Source organism: Neoarius graeffei, chromosome 1, assembly GCF_027579695.1.
Source record: "Neoarius graeffei isolate fNeoGra1 chromosome 1, fNeoGra1.pri, whole genome shotgun sequence".
Lineage (NCBI taxonomy): Eukaryota > Metazoa > Chordata > Actinopteri > Siluriformes > Ariidae > Neoarius > Neoarius graeffei.
In genome coordinates, this window is record NC_083569.1 from 85849258 (window position 1) to 85862639 (window position 13382).

The window sequence follows — 13382 nt, forward strand, 5'->3', positions numbered from 1 at the left end:
GTTATCTAAAGAAGTAGAAAGCCAAACTGCGGTGACTATTTCCCGTGACACAATACGGCGTACACTGCAGAGGAATGGCATGCATGGATGCTGTCCACGAAAGAAGCCTCTCTTAAAGCCCAGGCACAAAAAAGCCCGCCTAGAGTTTGCCAGGGCCCATGCTGACAAAGATGAAGACTACTGGGACTCTATACTCTGGAGTGATGAGACCAAGATAAATGTTTTTGGAACTGATGGCTTCAAAACTGTATGGCGTCGCAAAGGTGAGGAATACAAAGAGAAATGCCTGGTGCCTACAGTGAAACATGGTGGTGGCAGTGTCCTTACGTGGGGCTGCATGAGTGCTGCTGGTGTCGGGGAGCTGCATTTCATTGATGGCATCATGAATTCACAGACATATTGCTCTATACTGAAAGAGAAGATGCTACCATCACTCCGTGCCCTTGGTCGTTGTGCACTTTTCCAACATGACTAAACACACATCTAAGGCCACTGTTGGATTTCTGAAGAAGAACAGGGTGAAAGTGATTCAGTGGCCGAGTATGTCTCCTGATCTGAACCCAATCGAACACCTATGGGGAATTCTGAAGAGACAAGTTGAGCATCACTCTCCATCCAGTCACTAAAAGAGGTCATTGTTGAAGAATGGAAAAAGATTGATGTTGCAAAATGTCGCCAACTTGTTCATTCCATGCCTAGAAGACTTGGTGCTGTCATTAAAAATCATGGAGGCCATACAAAGTGTACTTGATGTAGTAGTTGTTGTTGTGGGGTGTACTCATTTTTGCACCACCCTAATTTGAGTAAAACTGAAAAATGTGTAATCTAAGTTATATTATTAACCTTACTTTCACGTTATAAGTTAAACAGATGTTATATTAAACTTTGTCTTTTCAGCATTTTGGAAATTGTTTATGTTCATTGAGATATTGTTTAAAATGTTACTTTTCAAAGGGGGTGTACTCATTTACGCTCAGCACTGTATCATTAATAATGACCAACATGAATTAATAAAGCGGGGGAAAATATTAATTATTTTATTATCAACCACAAAACTATTGATAAATCACGGTGTCCGGATCCCGGAAAAAGGCAGCCTTGCCTCAGGGCTAATCTCGCATGATGTCATGCGTGGAACCCCAATTATTATCTGGGTCACTTCGGTTCATCTGACTCCGTGCTTGTTTACTCGCTGAAATTGGATATTGTTGGAATCTTACAAAAATAATGATGTGAAAGCACTGCGTTGTGTTTGGATGTTCAAATCCCTATACAGCAGGACACTCAGTTCACAAATTTCTGAGAAATGACACTAATCTAAAGCGACAGTGGGTGAGGTTTGTGCAAACGAAGTGGGCAGATTTCATGTCACCTACTAATAATAAATCTGATTCATCAAGTGTTCATCACCACCAGAACGACCACATGGGAATTACTGGAGCAAAAAAGAAACCCATTTATTTAATAAATGGCATTTGATCAGTCCGTTGATTCCCCTATTATCGCCCACTTCATATTTTTTTCAGTAATTACACTGAATAAGTGTACGTTTTAAAAAGATTATATTTCTGCATTTATTGAAGTACATGTAAATATTTTCCCTAAATTTTGCAGTGGCCAGCTTAGAAAAGGGGGGGGGGGGGGGGGGGGATCCACAAACCAATCTGTTTCCAATTCTCTCTGGCTGGTGGTGCACTACTGGTGGTGAGTGGGACTGCTGTGAACTGATACCCCTTTTCCACCAAATCAGTTCCAGGGCTGGTTCACAACTCGTTCAACTTGCAAGCCAGCTGAGAACCAGTTTGCTTTTCCATAGCTCGGGGTGCTAAAGGGAGCCACGTCATTACGTCGCTGTATACGTCAGTTACGTCGCTGCGTTTGCATAAACCTTGGCACGAATATCGAAGCAACAACAGCACGGAGAAGAAGCAGCAGCAACAACAACAATAACGGATGACTTCGCGTTTGTACAGCTGCTGCTTCTCGGCGCTTAAAAATGACGATCTTTCGCGGTCTCGTTATTGTTGTTGGTCTTAACAACTCCCCCCCAACGTAAGCGGTTCTTTCCTCTGGCCCAGCAAGGAGTTGGTGCTAGCCTGGAACCGGTTTTTCTGGCCCCAGAGCCAGTTCTTTGTCAGTGGAAACAGAAAACCCGGTTCCAAACTAAGCACTGGCCCCGAACCAGCCCTGGTGGAAAAGGTGCATGAGTGAACTGGCATTCGATTCTCGTCTTGGGGTCTCGAAAAGACAACCATTTACTCCTAAATATCTTTGATAATCTTCTGCCCCTTCATCCGACATATAAGAATCCCAATCACTGTCAGAATTCTCTCCAAAACGTGATTCCATATCGACACTGCTCTAACCACTGCTGCACACGGGAGCGAAATTGATACTTGGATTGTTACACGTGTGACGACATGCATCCCTTCGGGATCTTCCGGATCAGTCTCGGCAGGTTCCCTGAAAATCGGCTGATCTTATTGATTTTCCATTAACATGGGTACAAGTATAAAACTTTCAAAAACCTGAAAAGTCTGACAAAGTCAGACGTGCATGGCGCAGCCGTGCGGGGGGGGGGGGGGGGGGGGGTTGTTTTCGAAAACAAAATTTTAATTACAAGTTAAAATGGTTTTCTCTCACGCAATCTCATGCAAACATTTATAATATTAATAGTTATATGATTTGCATAATCACATCAAATGTTTAATACATTTCATCAGTTCATCTGAAATAATATTTCAAGTACAAGGCTTGATATTTCAAAACATCTAGCAACTACTAATTTAAATGTTGAAACAGCCATTTTTAATCTGCTTTTGCTGTGACACCTTTTTTTACAATATATACACAGCTGGAGTTAAAATAAGGGGCCACATGTCTTGATGTCCTCAGAAACTCCTGGATTTTAGCAAATAACAAGACTCAGCTTTTTCCATATACAAAAATATCTGTATTTTATAATCCATTACTGACTATCCCCATTTGTCACACTCGCTTAACCATTCCCATCTCCATTTATTTCTAGACGTCTTTTCTAATTCTTTTGTATTGGAGCCTTCCGATAAAAACTTCATTTTGACATATTTTGATCAGCAACCAGAGGCAAAGCACGTGGCTCTGTCTTAAGGGAGGGAAGCGAAATAAGGCTTATTATAAAAGCCGAAGTTTCATTGGACGGCAGTTAACAGTGAGCCAATCAAAAGCACCATTCTAACTTGCACCAAAAGAAACGGCGACTCATGGGAATAGCTGTGTTGATTTAGTCGAGCAACGTGCTATGTGCGTGAAACATGATAATCACACATGTATAACACCGTGAAACAACGGGCTAGTCAGGACCGGCGTATAAATTGAACGAGGTTTGTGGCGAAGACGAGATGAAAAGACTTGTCTCGTGCAGAGACTGTACCGCGGTAACACGCTGAGAGTGAGACAGTGAGAGGGCCACCCCCCGAAAATCTCAATGGATTTACACGATTTGGAAAAATTACTTTTTCAGAACCGAAAGAAACGGAGCTTCTGGCACATGCCGGAAAACTTGCACCCATGCATTAATTTATGGCCTTTTGGATCAGCCATGGTTCGAAAACACATGGTCAATCAACAATGATTGTTGCTTTGTACAAGGAAAAAAGTGGGGTTTAGGGACATTACATTCACTTCAATTTCACGCTCTTGGACTTCCACGTGGCCCAAGTGCATCTTCACACTCGTCAAACAAACTGGACTTTGGGGATCCGGTGCGGTACAGTTCGCCTAGTGTGAGTACACCCTTAAGGCCTCTGCATGCTCTTGCGACAAGGCTTTCGCAGATAGCTTTTCGCAGACAGTTGTAATTTATCGTTGAGCGGGGAGTAATAGGCGTGCGTGATGTTATTCACCGCCACAACGCAAGGGGGCGCAAAGTCGCGAAATCGCTAGGAGTAGTTGGTGGGTGTGGTTAGTGGAGTGTTTATCCTCCGGTTACTGATAATGACTAGAACTGGAGTCGTATAGATGTACGTACTTCCTCACTTCCTCGATCAACCGCTCTTCGTGCTGCTCCATCTTCGCTCGTGTTTTTAAAAATGGCGGCCGTGAAAACAAAACAAACCGGGAAAGTAGGGAAGCAGAAGTGCGTGTACAGCGGATGTAGAGTGGACCAATCAGAGCCCTCTTGTCTGTGACGCTGTCTGCGAGGCTTCTGCAGTGGTCACAATTTTTGGGAGGTGCGCGCAGAGCGTCTGCGAAGGTGGGGGGGCTACGCAGACGCCATCTGCGACGCCATCTGCGAGGACTGGGTTGTCAGCATAAATTGGCCTTTAGACTGTATCAAATATTCAATCCTAGTCAAGATGGAGGCTGTACTGATGGTCGTGATTTTTTCCGTAAATCACAACCATCAGGATGTAAAATTAAAACACCACGACGCTTGGAGAAGCATGAGACACAAGCAATACAATTAATCTCTCGACTATAAACAGCACAAACACACACTCACCCCTGTACGGTTAAAACAGCACCCATAGAAGGTGACGAAGGGGGTGTGGCCGTCTCTTTAAGACTGGAGGGAGAGCCGTGACTGGGCGGAGACGTCGAGGGGACGGCCAAATTGACAGACACGCCCTCTTCAGCATCACCTAAAAGCCAGAACACAGAACACACGGACTTAAACTCGTCTCAGTTTACTGTAAAACCTTCAGCGGTATTCAGCGAATAAAGAGCAGATCTGTGAATAAAGCCATAAAGACCCACCTGTAGACGACTGACCCGGCTCAATCAGCCCCACCTTCACAACCTGGAACACATCTCTCAGTCAGTTACACTGCCGTTCAGTTACTGTAGAACTCGCTCAGTTAATACACAGGGAATGGTAACTTACGCCTATAAACGGGATAAACTTCTGATAGGAATCCTCCTCGCGCCTGACACACACACACACAGGTGACGCAGAGAAAGAAAATGATGCCATAAAACCATTTAAACAAACAGCACTGATAAAAAGTCTATAAAATGGATCATATATTTGCTGCAATGAGAGATCAAATATTTGTTGCAGTAGCATATGATCTATTTGTTTTGTTTATAGAGCTGCCTGGATCATCATCATCATCAGTAGAAATATTTTTAGCATTATTATTATTATTATTATTATGAATAGTGTGTTTGGGAAGCAGTGATGGTGGTTTACTCACGTCCTGTGTTTGCAGGTCAGCATGGCCTCGGCGATGGGGAGCTGATGGGTGAGAGACGCTCCACTGATGTACTGAGTGATATGACCTGCTACATCCATCATGTCTACACACACACACACACACACACACACAGTTAAACCCCAGGAGTCCTTCACTCCTCTCAAAGATCTAACTACAACCCCGATTCCAAAAAAGTTGGGACAAAGTACAAAAATTGTAACTAAAAATGGAATGCAATGATGTGGAAGTTTCAAAATTCCATATTTTATTCAGAATAGAACATAGATGACATATCAAATGTTTAAACTGAGAAAATGTATCATTTAAAGAGAAAAATTAGGTGATTTTAAATTTCATGACAACAACACATCTCAAAAATGTTGGAACAAGGCCATGTTTCCCACTGTGAGACATCCCCTTTTCTCTTTACAACAGTCTGTAAACGTCTGGGGACTGAGGAGACAAGTTGCTCGAGTTTAGGGATAGGAATGTTAACCCATTCTTGTCTAATGTAGGATTCTAGTTGCTCAACTGTCTTGGGTCTTTTTTGTCGTATCTTCCATTTTATGATGCGCCAAATGTTTTCTATGGGTGAAAGATCTGGACTGCAGGCTGGCCAGTTCAGTACCCGGACCCTTCTTCTACGCAGCCATGATGCTGTAATTGATGCAGTATGTGGTTTGGCACTGTCATGTTGGAAAATGCAAGGTCTTCCCTGAAAGAGACGTCGTCTGGATGGGAGCATATGTTGCTCTAGAACCTGGATATACCTTTCAGCATTGGTGGTGTCTTTCCAGATGTGTAAGCTGCCCATGCCACACGCACTAATGCAACCCCATACCATCAGAGATGCAGGCTTCTGAACTGAGCGCTGAAAACAACTTGGGTCGTCCTTCTCCTCTTTAGTCCGAATGACACGATGTCCCTGATTTCCATAAAGAACTTCAAATTTTGATTCGTCTGACCACTGAACAGTTTTCCACTTTGCCACAGTCCATTTTAAATGAGCCTTGGCCCAGAGAAGACGTCTGCGCTTCTGGATCGTGTTTAGATACGGCTTCTTCTTTCAACTATAGAGTTTTAGCTGGCAACGGCGGATGGCACGGTGAATTGTGTTCACAGATAATGTTCTCTGGAAATATTCCTGAGCCCATTTTGTGATTTCCGATACAGAAGCATGCCTGTATGTGATGCAGTGCCGTCTAAGGGCCCGAAGATCATGGGCACCCAGTATGGTTTTCCAGCCTTGACCCTTACGCACAGAGATTCTTCCAGATTCTCTGAATCTTTTGATGATATTATGCACTGTAGATGATGATATGTTCAAACTCTTTGCAATTTTACACTGTCGAACTCCTTTCTGATATTGCTCCACTATTTGTCGGCGCAGAATTAGGGGGATTGGTGATCCTCTTCCCATCTTTACTTCTGAGAGCCGCTGCCACTCCAAGATGCTCTTTTTATACCCAGTCATGTTAATGACCTATTGCCAATTGACCTAATGAGTTGCAATTTGGTCCTCCAGCTGTTCCTTTTTTGTACCTTTAACTTTTCCAGCCTCTTATTGCCCCTGTCCCAACTTTTCTGAGATGTGTTGCTGTCATGAAATTTCAAATGAGCCAATATTTGGCATGAAATTTCAAAATGTCTCACTTTCGACATTTGATATGTTGTCTATGTTCTATTGTGAATACAATATCAGTTTTTGAGATTTGTAAATTATTGCATTCCGTTTTTATTTACAATTTGTACCTTGTCCCAACTTTTTTGGAATCGGGGTTGTACATAATGACTATTGCCATTTCATCCACAATAATAACTATAAACTTGACCTACAGTACAGTGCCCTTCACAATTATTGACACCCCTTGTAAAGATTATTTATTTAAAAAAAAAAAAGTTCAGTTCAGTTGGTTGGGTTCAATGCCCGAGCTGATAATCACATCATCAGTTTTTCATCGGCTAATCAGACACAAGGTACGCCACCACTCTTGCCGGAGCGGTTGGGTGCCTTGCTCAAGGGCACTTAAGCCAGTCCTGTTGGTCCAGGGAATCGAACCAGCAACCTTTTGGCCCCAAAGCTGTTTCTCTAACCATTAGGCCATGCCCCCCCCCAAAAAAAATCCACCTTTTGGTAAAGTAGCTTCATCTCACACTGAAAAAGTGAGAAAAATCCAACAAACTTTCATTGAAATAATTAAAGATTATTTATTAAAGTAATTCAGAGAAAAACAAATTTCTCATCAATAAATGATTATAATTTTCAATTATTATTGACACCTTTGCATTTAATTCTTTGTACACCCTCCCTCTGCCAGTAAAACACCACCGAGTCTTCTCCTGTAACATTTTATAAGGTTGGAGAAATTAACCTAACACTTAATACAAATTTTTTTTAAAAATTGCTCATAAAATGTCAACTGATACAACAAATAAAATATGAAAAAGCCAAAAGTTGCCAGCACGAGCGCTGCTTTCGAGTCTTACTCTCAGGAACAGAATTTAATCCCGTGGTCGATGATCTGATCCGTAAAATGTCTCCGAGCAGGACTGGATGAAATGAGAAGCGCAGGGAATACGGTGTCTCCGCGTGAGAAAGGATGATGATTATCAATGAGCGGGATTCACAAGAGGGATTGTGAAGGAACGTAAAACTCTTCAAAAGACAGGAAGTCTCATGGTGACCCTTTAGGAGCTCAGTAGTTTATTGAAGTGTGGAGCGAGACTATAATTCTGAGCTCCGTTCCACTTTAACTGACAAAGTAATACATGGGGCGTGTATAAATATGAAAGCGATGTACATTTGTTTCAGTATAAACCACAGAACTGCTACAGGGACACACTTCAGGTTGCTTGGAGGCTCAATATTAGTTTCAGATCAATCTTGTTGTCTTCCTAAACCTTCCAGCTTTAGTGCTATAAAGGTGCTGATGCTCCACAGAAGTTCAGATGAGGAACTGAATTGGGAATGTATGATAATCACACTCTCACTGTTAGTGCACTGGGAGTTTCTGAGATTAACACATGGTGAATGGATGCAATAACACTATGGCTTAAAAGAAGTTGGATAGAATAGCACCGATATATAATTGGAGAACAGATGCCTCAGAAGAATCCTTAACATCTTTTGGCCTTACAAAGAACAACATCAATGAAGAAGGGCAGAAGCGCCAGTGGAGACGGATTGGACACGTGCTGCGCCTGCCACCCACGTCAAAACAAAGAGCCGCCCTCAGATGGACTCCTGATAGCTGGAGAAGCAGGCCCAATGGAGGAGGACAGTTGAAAAGGAAATGAGGGAGAAAGGATGGACCAGGGGCCACATGGAAAGATGGGCTCCAGACCAAGCATGTTGGAAGGCTTTGGTGGAGGCCTCATGCGCCATTATGGGCAACAAGGACTAATGATAATGGCACCGGTTGAAGGCCAAAGTGAATTCCAAAGAACAGGAAGTCTGGGTCAGTGGTTTTCAAAGTGGGGGCCGCCAGGGGGGCCTCAGAAAGTTGGAGGGACGATAACAAAAAAAAATTGAGAAAAAAATATACTTTTTTAAAATAATTATTAAATGTATTGTAATTAGTTTTTTAATCATTATTATAAAATATAATTATTAATAATAATACATTATATCGAAACGTTGTTTGCCATGCTCATCTCTCCGATTGCCTGTGACGTTGCGGTTTGCGCCATTTATCAAGCTGCTTTGCTCTTCAAGCTAGCGTATTGCTAGCGCAAAATGGACAGGTTTTTGAAGAAGAGACCGAAGGAACAAACCAACAGCCCTGCTGTGGAGGACACTGCTGCGAAAAAAAACTAAGAAGTCCTGGCCAACTAAAATCCGAAAATATGAGGCAGCATACATTAAGTATGGCTTTACAGCCATACAGAAAAATGACCATGATTGCCCGAAATGCGTCCTCTGTCTGGAGACCCTGTCAAACGAGTGCTTAAAACCTTCGAAACTTCAGCGCCACTTGGTACAAAAACATCCGACAGATGCCGAAAAAACAGTAGATTTCTTCCGACGCAAAGAAGAGCATTTGGTCAGGCAATCTGCTGCATTCACCCAGCAAGCTACCGTACTGTCCCTGAGCGGGCCCTGAAGGCATCATTTTTAGCCTCGTACCACATTGCTCGTGCTAAAAAACCTCACTCAATTGGAGAAGATTTGATTTTACCAGCCACCAAAGACATTGTCCGAGAATTGCTTGGTGAGGATGCTGCCAAAAAAAAAAAAATCGATGCTGTCCCACTCTCTGATAACACCGTGAGCCGACGGATTGGTGACATGGCTCAAGACGTATCTGCTCAGCTGTTGGAGCAGGTGAGAGCCAGCGAATACTTCGCACTTCAGCTGGATGAGAGCACAGATTTATCCAATGAGGCCCAACTGCTTGTGTACATCAGATTTATTTCACAGGAAAGATTTGTGGAGAAAATACTATTTTGTAAAGCACTTGAAAGAGGAACTGGAACTGCTGGGAAAGACATTTTTCAAGTTTTGGACGATTACATCGAGTCTAACGGATTGGACTGGACCCGTTGTGTGGGGGTGTGTTCGGACGGAGCCGCGGCAATGACCGGGAAGATCAGTGGAGTGACCGCGCTCATTAAGCAGAAGGCCCCGCATGTAGTGGCCACACACTGCATGCTCCATCGCGAGGCACTGGTCGCAAAAAGGATGGATAACGAGTTGAATCGGGTACTACAGGAGGTTATACAGTTTATTGTTCAGTGCGAAAATATTTGTGTTGAAAACATGTTAGTTAATAATATTCTTATGCTAAACAAATGTAACGATTATTGACTATTGAATAAAAGTAAGAGAAAACATTCTAAAAGCTGATGTTTCTTTACATATTTTGTAGCATTGTCTGTGGGTTTGCAAAGGGGGTCCCCGGCCAGAAGCTAATGCTGTTTGGGGGGCCTTGGCATGGAAAAGTTTGGGAACCCCTGGTCTGGGTTATACTTCAGAGTCTGTGTATATGTAAACATGAGAAAGGTAGCCAGTTGTATCGGTGTCTGCCTTTATACATACATGTACCATGAACATATCCACTAGGAGGCAGACCAGAACATCAAGGACGTAGGAGCTCATCTGGCCTGCCACCAGGACAACCATGACAACCAAAACATCAAACGGAACTGAAATATCACAACGTGAGAGAGGACCGACCTCCACGACTAATTGTTTACAACAGGAAAATCAACAAAGGACTAAATTTTGTTCCCCAAGTGAAGATCGACCCAAAACAGCCATCAACTTGCATGATGAACGAGAGAGGAGATACAACTCTAGTCAGAAGAACATGTGTTAAGTTGACCTAATTACGAATTTGTTAGCAAACAAAACGACCAAATTTTGTTCCCCGAGGTAAGATCGACCAGAACTGAAATCGGGTGAGAACTGCGAGAGGAGATACAACTCTAATGAGACGTCTGAAAACTCAAGTTAACCTAATTAGCCGCTCGTTAGCAAAAATTTGACGATACAACAACCACGTTTTGTACAGAAGGTTGAGTTCTTTCAAATAAAACAACCAGAACTGAAATCCATTGAGAACTGAGAGAGGGAGGAGATATGATTTAACTGAAAATAAACAAAGTTGTAAACAAACTGTTTACAACAGAAAAACTAACAAACAACCAAATGAGTTTTGTTCCTCAAACATCAATCAGAACTGAAATCGGATGAGAAATCAGACAGGAGATGCAATTCTAATGAGAGGCCTGGAAAATTCGTTAATTTGGCCTCATTAGTAACTCGTTAGCAAAGAATTTGATCAAAGAACAACCAAGTTGTGTGTGGACTGAGGAGTTCTTTCAAACAAAACAATCCTAACAGAAATCCATGGCGAACTGACGGAGGAGATACGATTCGACTGAATTGTGGACGATGGACGCCACGCCATGACAGATGAGCTCAACAGGAATGGAGAAGTCGATCTCTTGCTAACGCTGTAATCCATACTGTAGTCGGAACTTGGGGGAAAATCCGACCTCCAACATGGAAAAGTTCAACTTTCCAACATCCGACTAGTCCGAGTTCTTGGACTTATGCAGTGTTCAAATCTTCCTTGGACGTTCCATGTGTGTATGAGTTCAGAGATGTTGATTACGATGCGGTGTGGGTTCTACTGGACGGCACAATAAAAAGTCTTCTGTTTGTAGTTAGATTTTTCAGAAGAAAAATACGAGTTCCCAAGCTGCAATTCTCACACTGAGATGAACGTATGCATGTGAACGCCACCACATAAAAGCAATAAAACACACAGACGCGGAACAACGAGTGCTGGGATCACATATTAAAGAGAACACACGACAAGCCCCAAATATCCAACGTGCACATCATATTATTCAAACTTCCCATTGTTAACTATCTTCACCATAAACATATCCCCTGCAAAGCATCATGGGACATCAGGAGTGGCACTCTCGGGAAAATATTCTGCGCGCGTGTGTGTGTGTGTGTGTGTGTACATACCTGATTGTGGAGGTTCTGAGCGACTGAACAGCTCTCTCCATGCTCCATCTAGGAAAACTGAACTGTAGCGGTTGTCAAGGGCACCCAGGTGCTTAGCAACGGGGTGGGAACCTGAACGGAAAGACAAAAATAGAAAAGCACCAAAAAAAAAAAAAGGGTCATGTTCAATGTATGCAAAAGTCCGTCAGGTTTCCGAGGGCATTTAAAGCTGGTGTTGATCTGGTTTTACAGCAGGGCAGAGTGAAGCTGACCGAGATGGTATTAAATATCGTGTAGAGTCGTGATGTGGAGTGGGAGGTCATGGATGCAGTCAGGACTGTGAGAGCTGCTGAGTGCTTCAAAATGTGTGTAAAAAAAAAATGAATACGACACCAAATGAGGACCTAAAAACAATGTGTTCTAACATCTGCTGAGAAAACTGGGATGTGGGTGCTGGTGGTGTTCACTCACCCAGAGGAACAACCAGGAAGCGCATGTGGTTCAGCCAATCAGACGTCTTATTGGCCAGCTGACTGACGAAGAACTGCAGGATGGCACCCAGGTAACTCTGAGCTCCGACTACTGCCACCTTCACGGGCCGCGGCATGGACGAGTTACAGTTACAGCTAGAGAGAGAGAGAGAGAGAGAGAGAGAGATGGTGATTGATGCTCTGTAAAAAGCTGTACAATAGAATTGTGTGTAGTTTTGACTAAAGGACTCACAACTTCTGGATGCGCGTCAGTACAGCCGAGAGAACGGCCTGAATCTCTGCTGATGAACATGTACACACTACTGGGTGCTTCTGAACCTGTAACTGCTCTGCTACATACTGCACACACGCACACACACACACACACACACTTGATTAAATGAGCACATCAAAAAGTGTCATACTTGGGACATGTACACCAAAGACACACTCAAGAGGACCCACACACAAGGGACACGTCTAGTGAGTACGTCCCTGGGTGCGTGTGTGCGCGCGAGTGTCCCCGTCCCTCGTGTGAGTGTCCCTGTCCTGGTGGTGTAGTGGTTAGCACAGTCGCCTCACAGCGAGAAGGTTCCGGGTTCGAACCCAGTGGCCGGCGAGGGCCTTTCTGTTTGCATGTTCTCCCCGTGTCTGTGTGGGTTTCCTCCAGGTGCTCCAGTTTCCCCCACAATCCAAAGACATGCAGTTAGGTTGACGTGGGGCAGCCTTGGGCTGAGCTGCCCTTGAGCAAGGTACCGAACCCCTGACTGCTCCCCGGGCGCTCTGGGCTGCCCACTGCACTGGGTGTGTGTGTGTGTTCACTGCTTCAGATGGGTTAAATGCAGAGGATGAATTTCACTGTGCTTGAAGTGTGCATGTGACGAATAAAGGTTTCTTCTTCCTTGTGCGTGTGTGGGTCCTGTGCGAGTGTCCCCGTCCCTTGTGCGAGTGTGGGTCCTGTGTATGTGTCCCTGGGTGCAAGTTCCACATATAAGCCACACTCCCGGTATATTAACACCTGACACACACACACACACTCTCCTACCTGGCCTTGCCAGTCGATGCCATTAACGAGGATGAGGCTCTCGGGTAATGCTGTATCAGACAACAAAATCTGATTCAACTGATCATACACAGCTTTCCTGAGGACCTACACACACACACACACACACACACACACACACGGGTTCTAAGGGTTGACTCAACATTAATAATTCAGATTGAATCTGTGGAACAAGAATAAACAGTGCATTAGCCTTCCTTATTTAGCTT

At 43.6% G+C, this 13382-nt stretch overlaps 1 protein-coding gene across 2 annotated transcripts in view; it reads right to left on the reverse strand.

Moving 5' to 3' along the window:
- The window catches only part of LOC132901579 (phosphofurin acidic cluster sorting protein 1-like), a 151472-nt gene that overhangs the window by 18589 nt on the left and 119501 nt on the right, over window positions 1–13382 (reverse strand). For both annotated transcript variants that reach the window (XM_060944188.1, XM_060944110.1), the window contains exons 14-21: window positions 13156–13260; window positions 12364–12470; window positions 12112–12266; window positions 11662–11772; window positions 5178–5280; window positions 4865–4907; window positions 4738–4780; window positions 4484–4622 (exon numbers count right to left, since the gene is read on the reverse strand). In XM_060944188.1, coding sequence (XP_060800171.1) covers window positions 4484–4622; window positions 4738–4780; window positions 4865–4907; window positions 5178–5280; window positions 11662–11772; window positions 12112–12266; window positions 12364–12470; window positions 13156–13260 — 806 coding nt within the window. The remainder of the gene's footprint in view (window positions 1–4483; window positions 4623–4737; window positions 4781–4864; window positions 4908–5177; window positions 5281–11661; window positions 11773–12111; window positions 12267–12363; window positions 12471–13155; window positions 13261–13382) is intronic.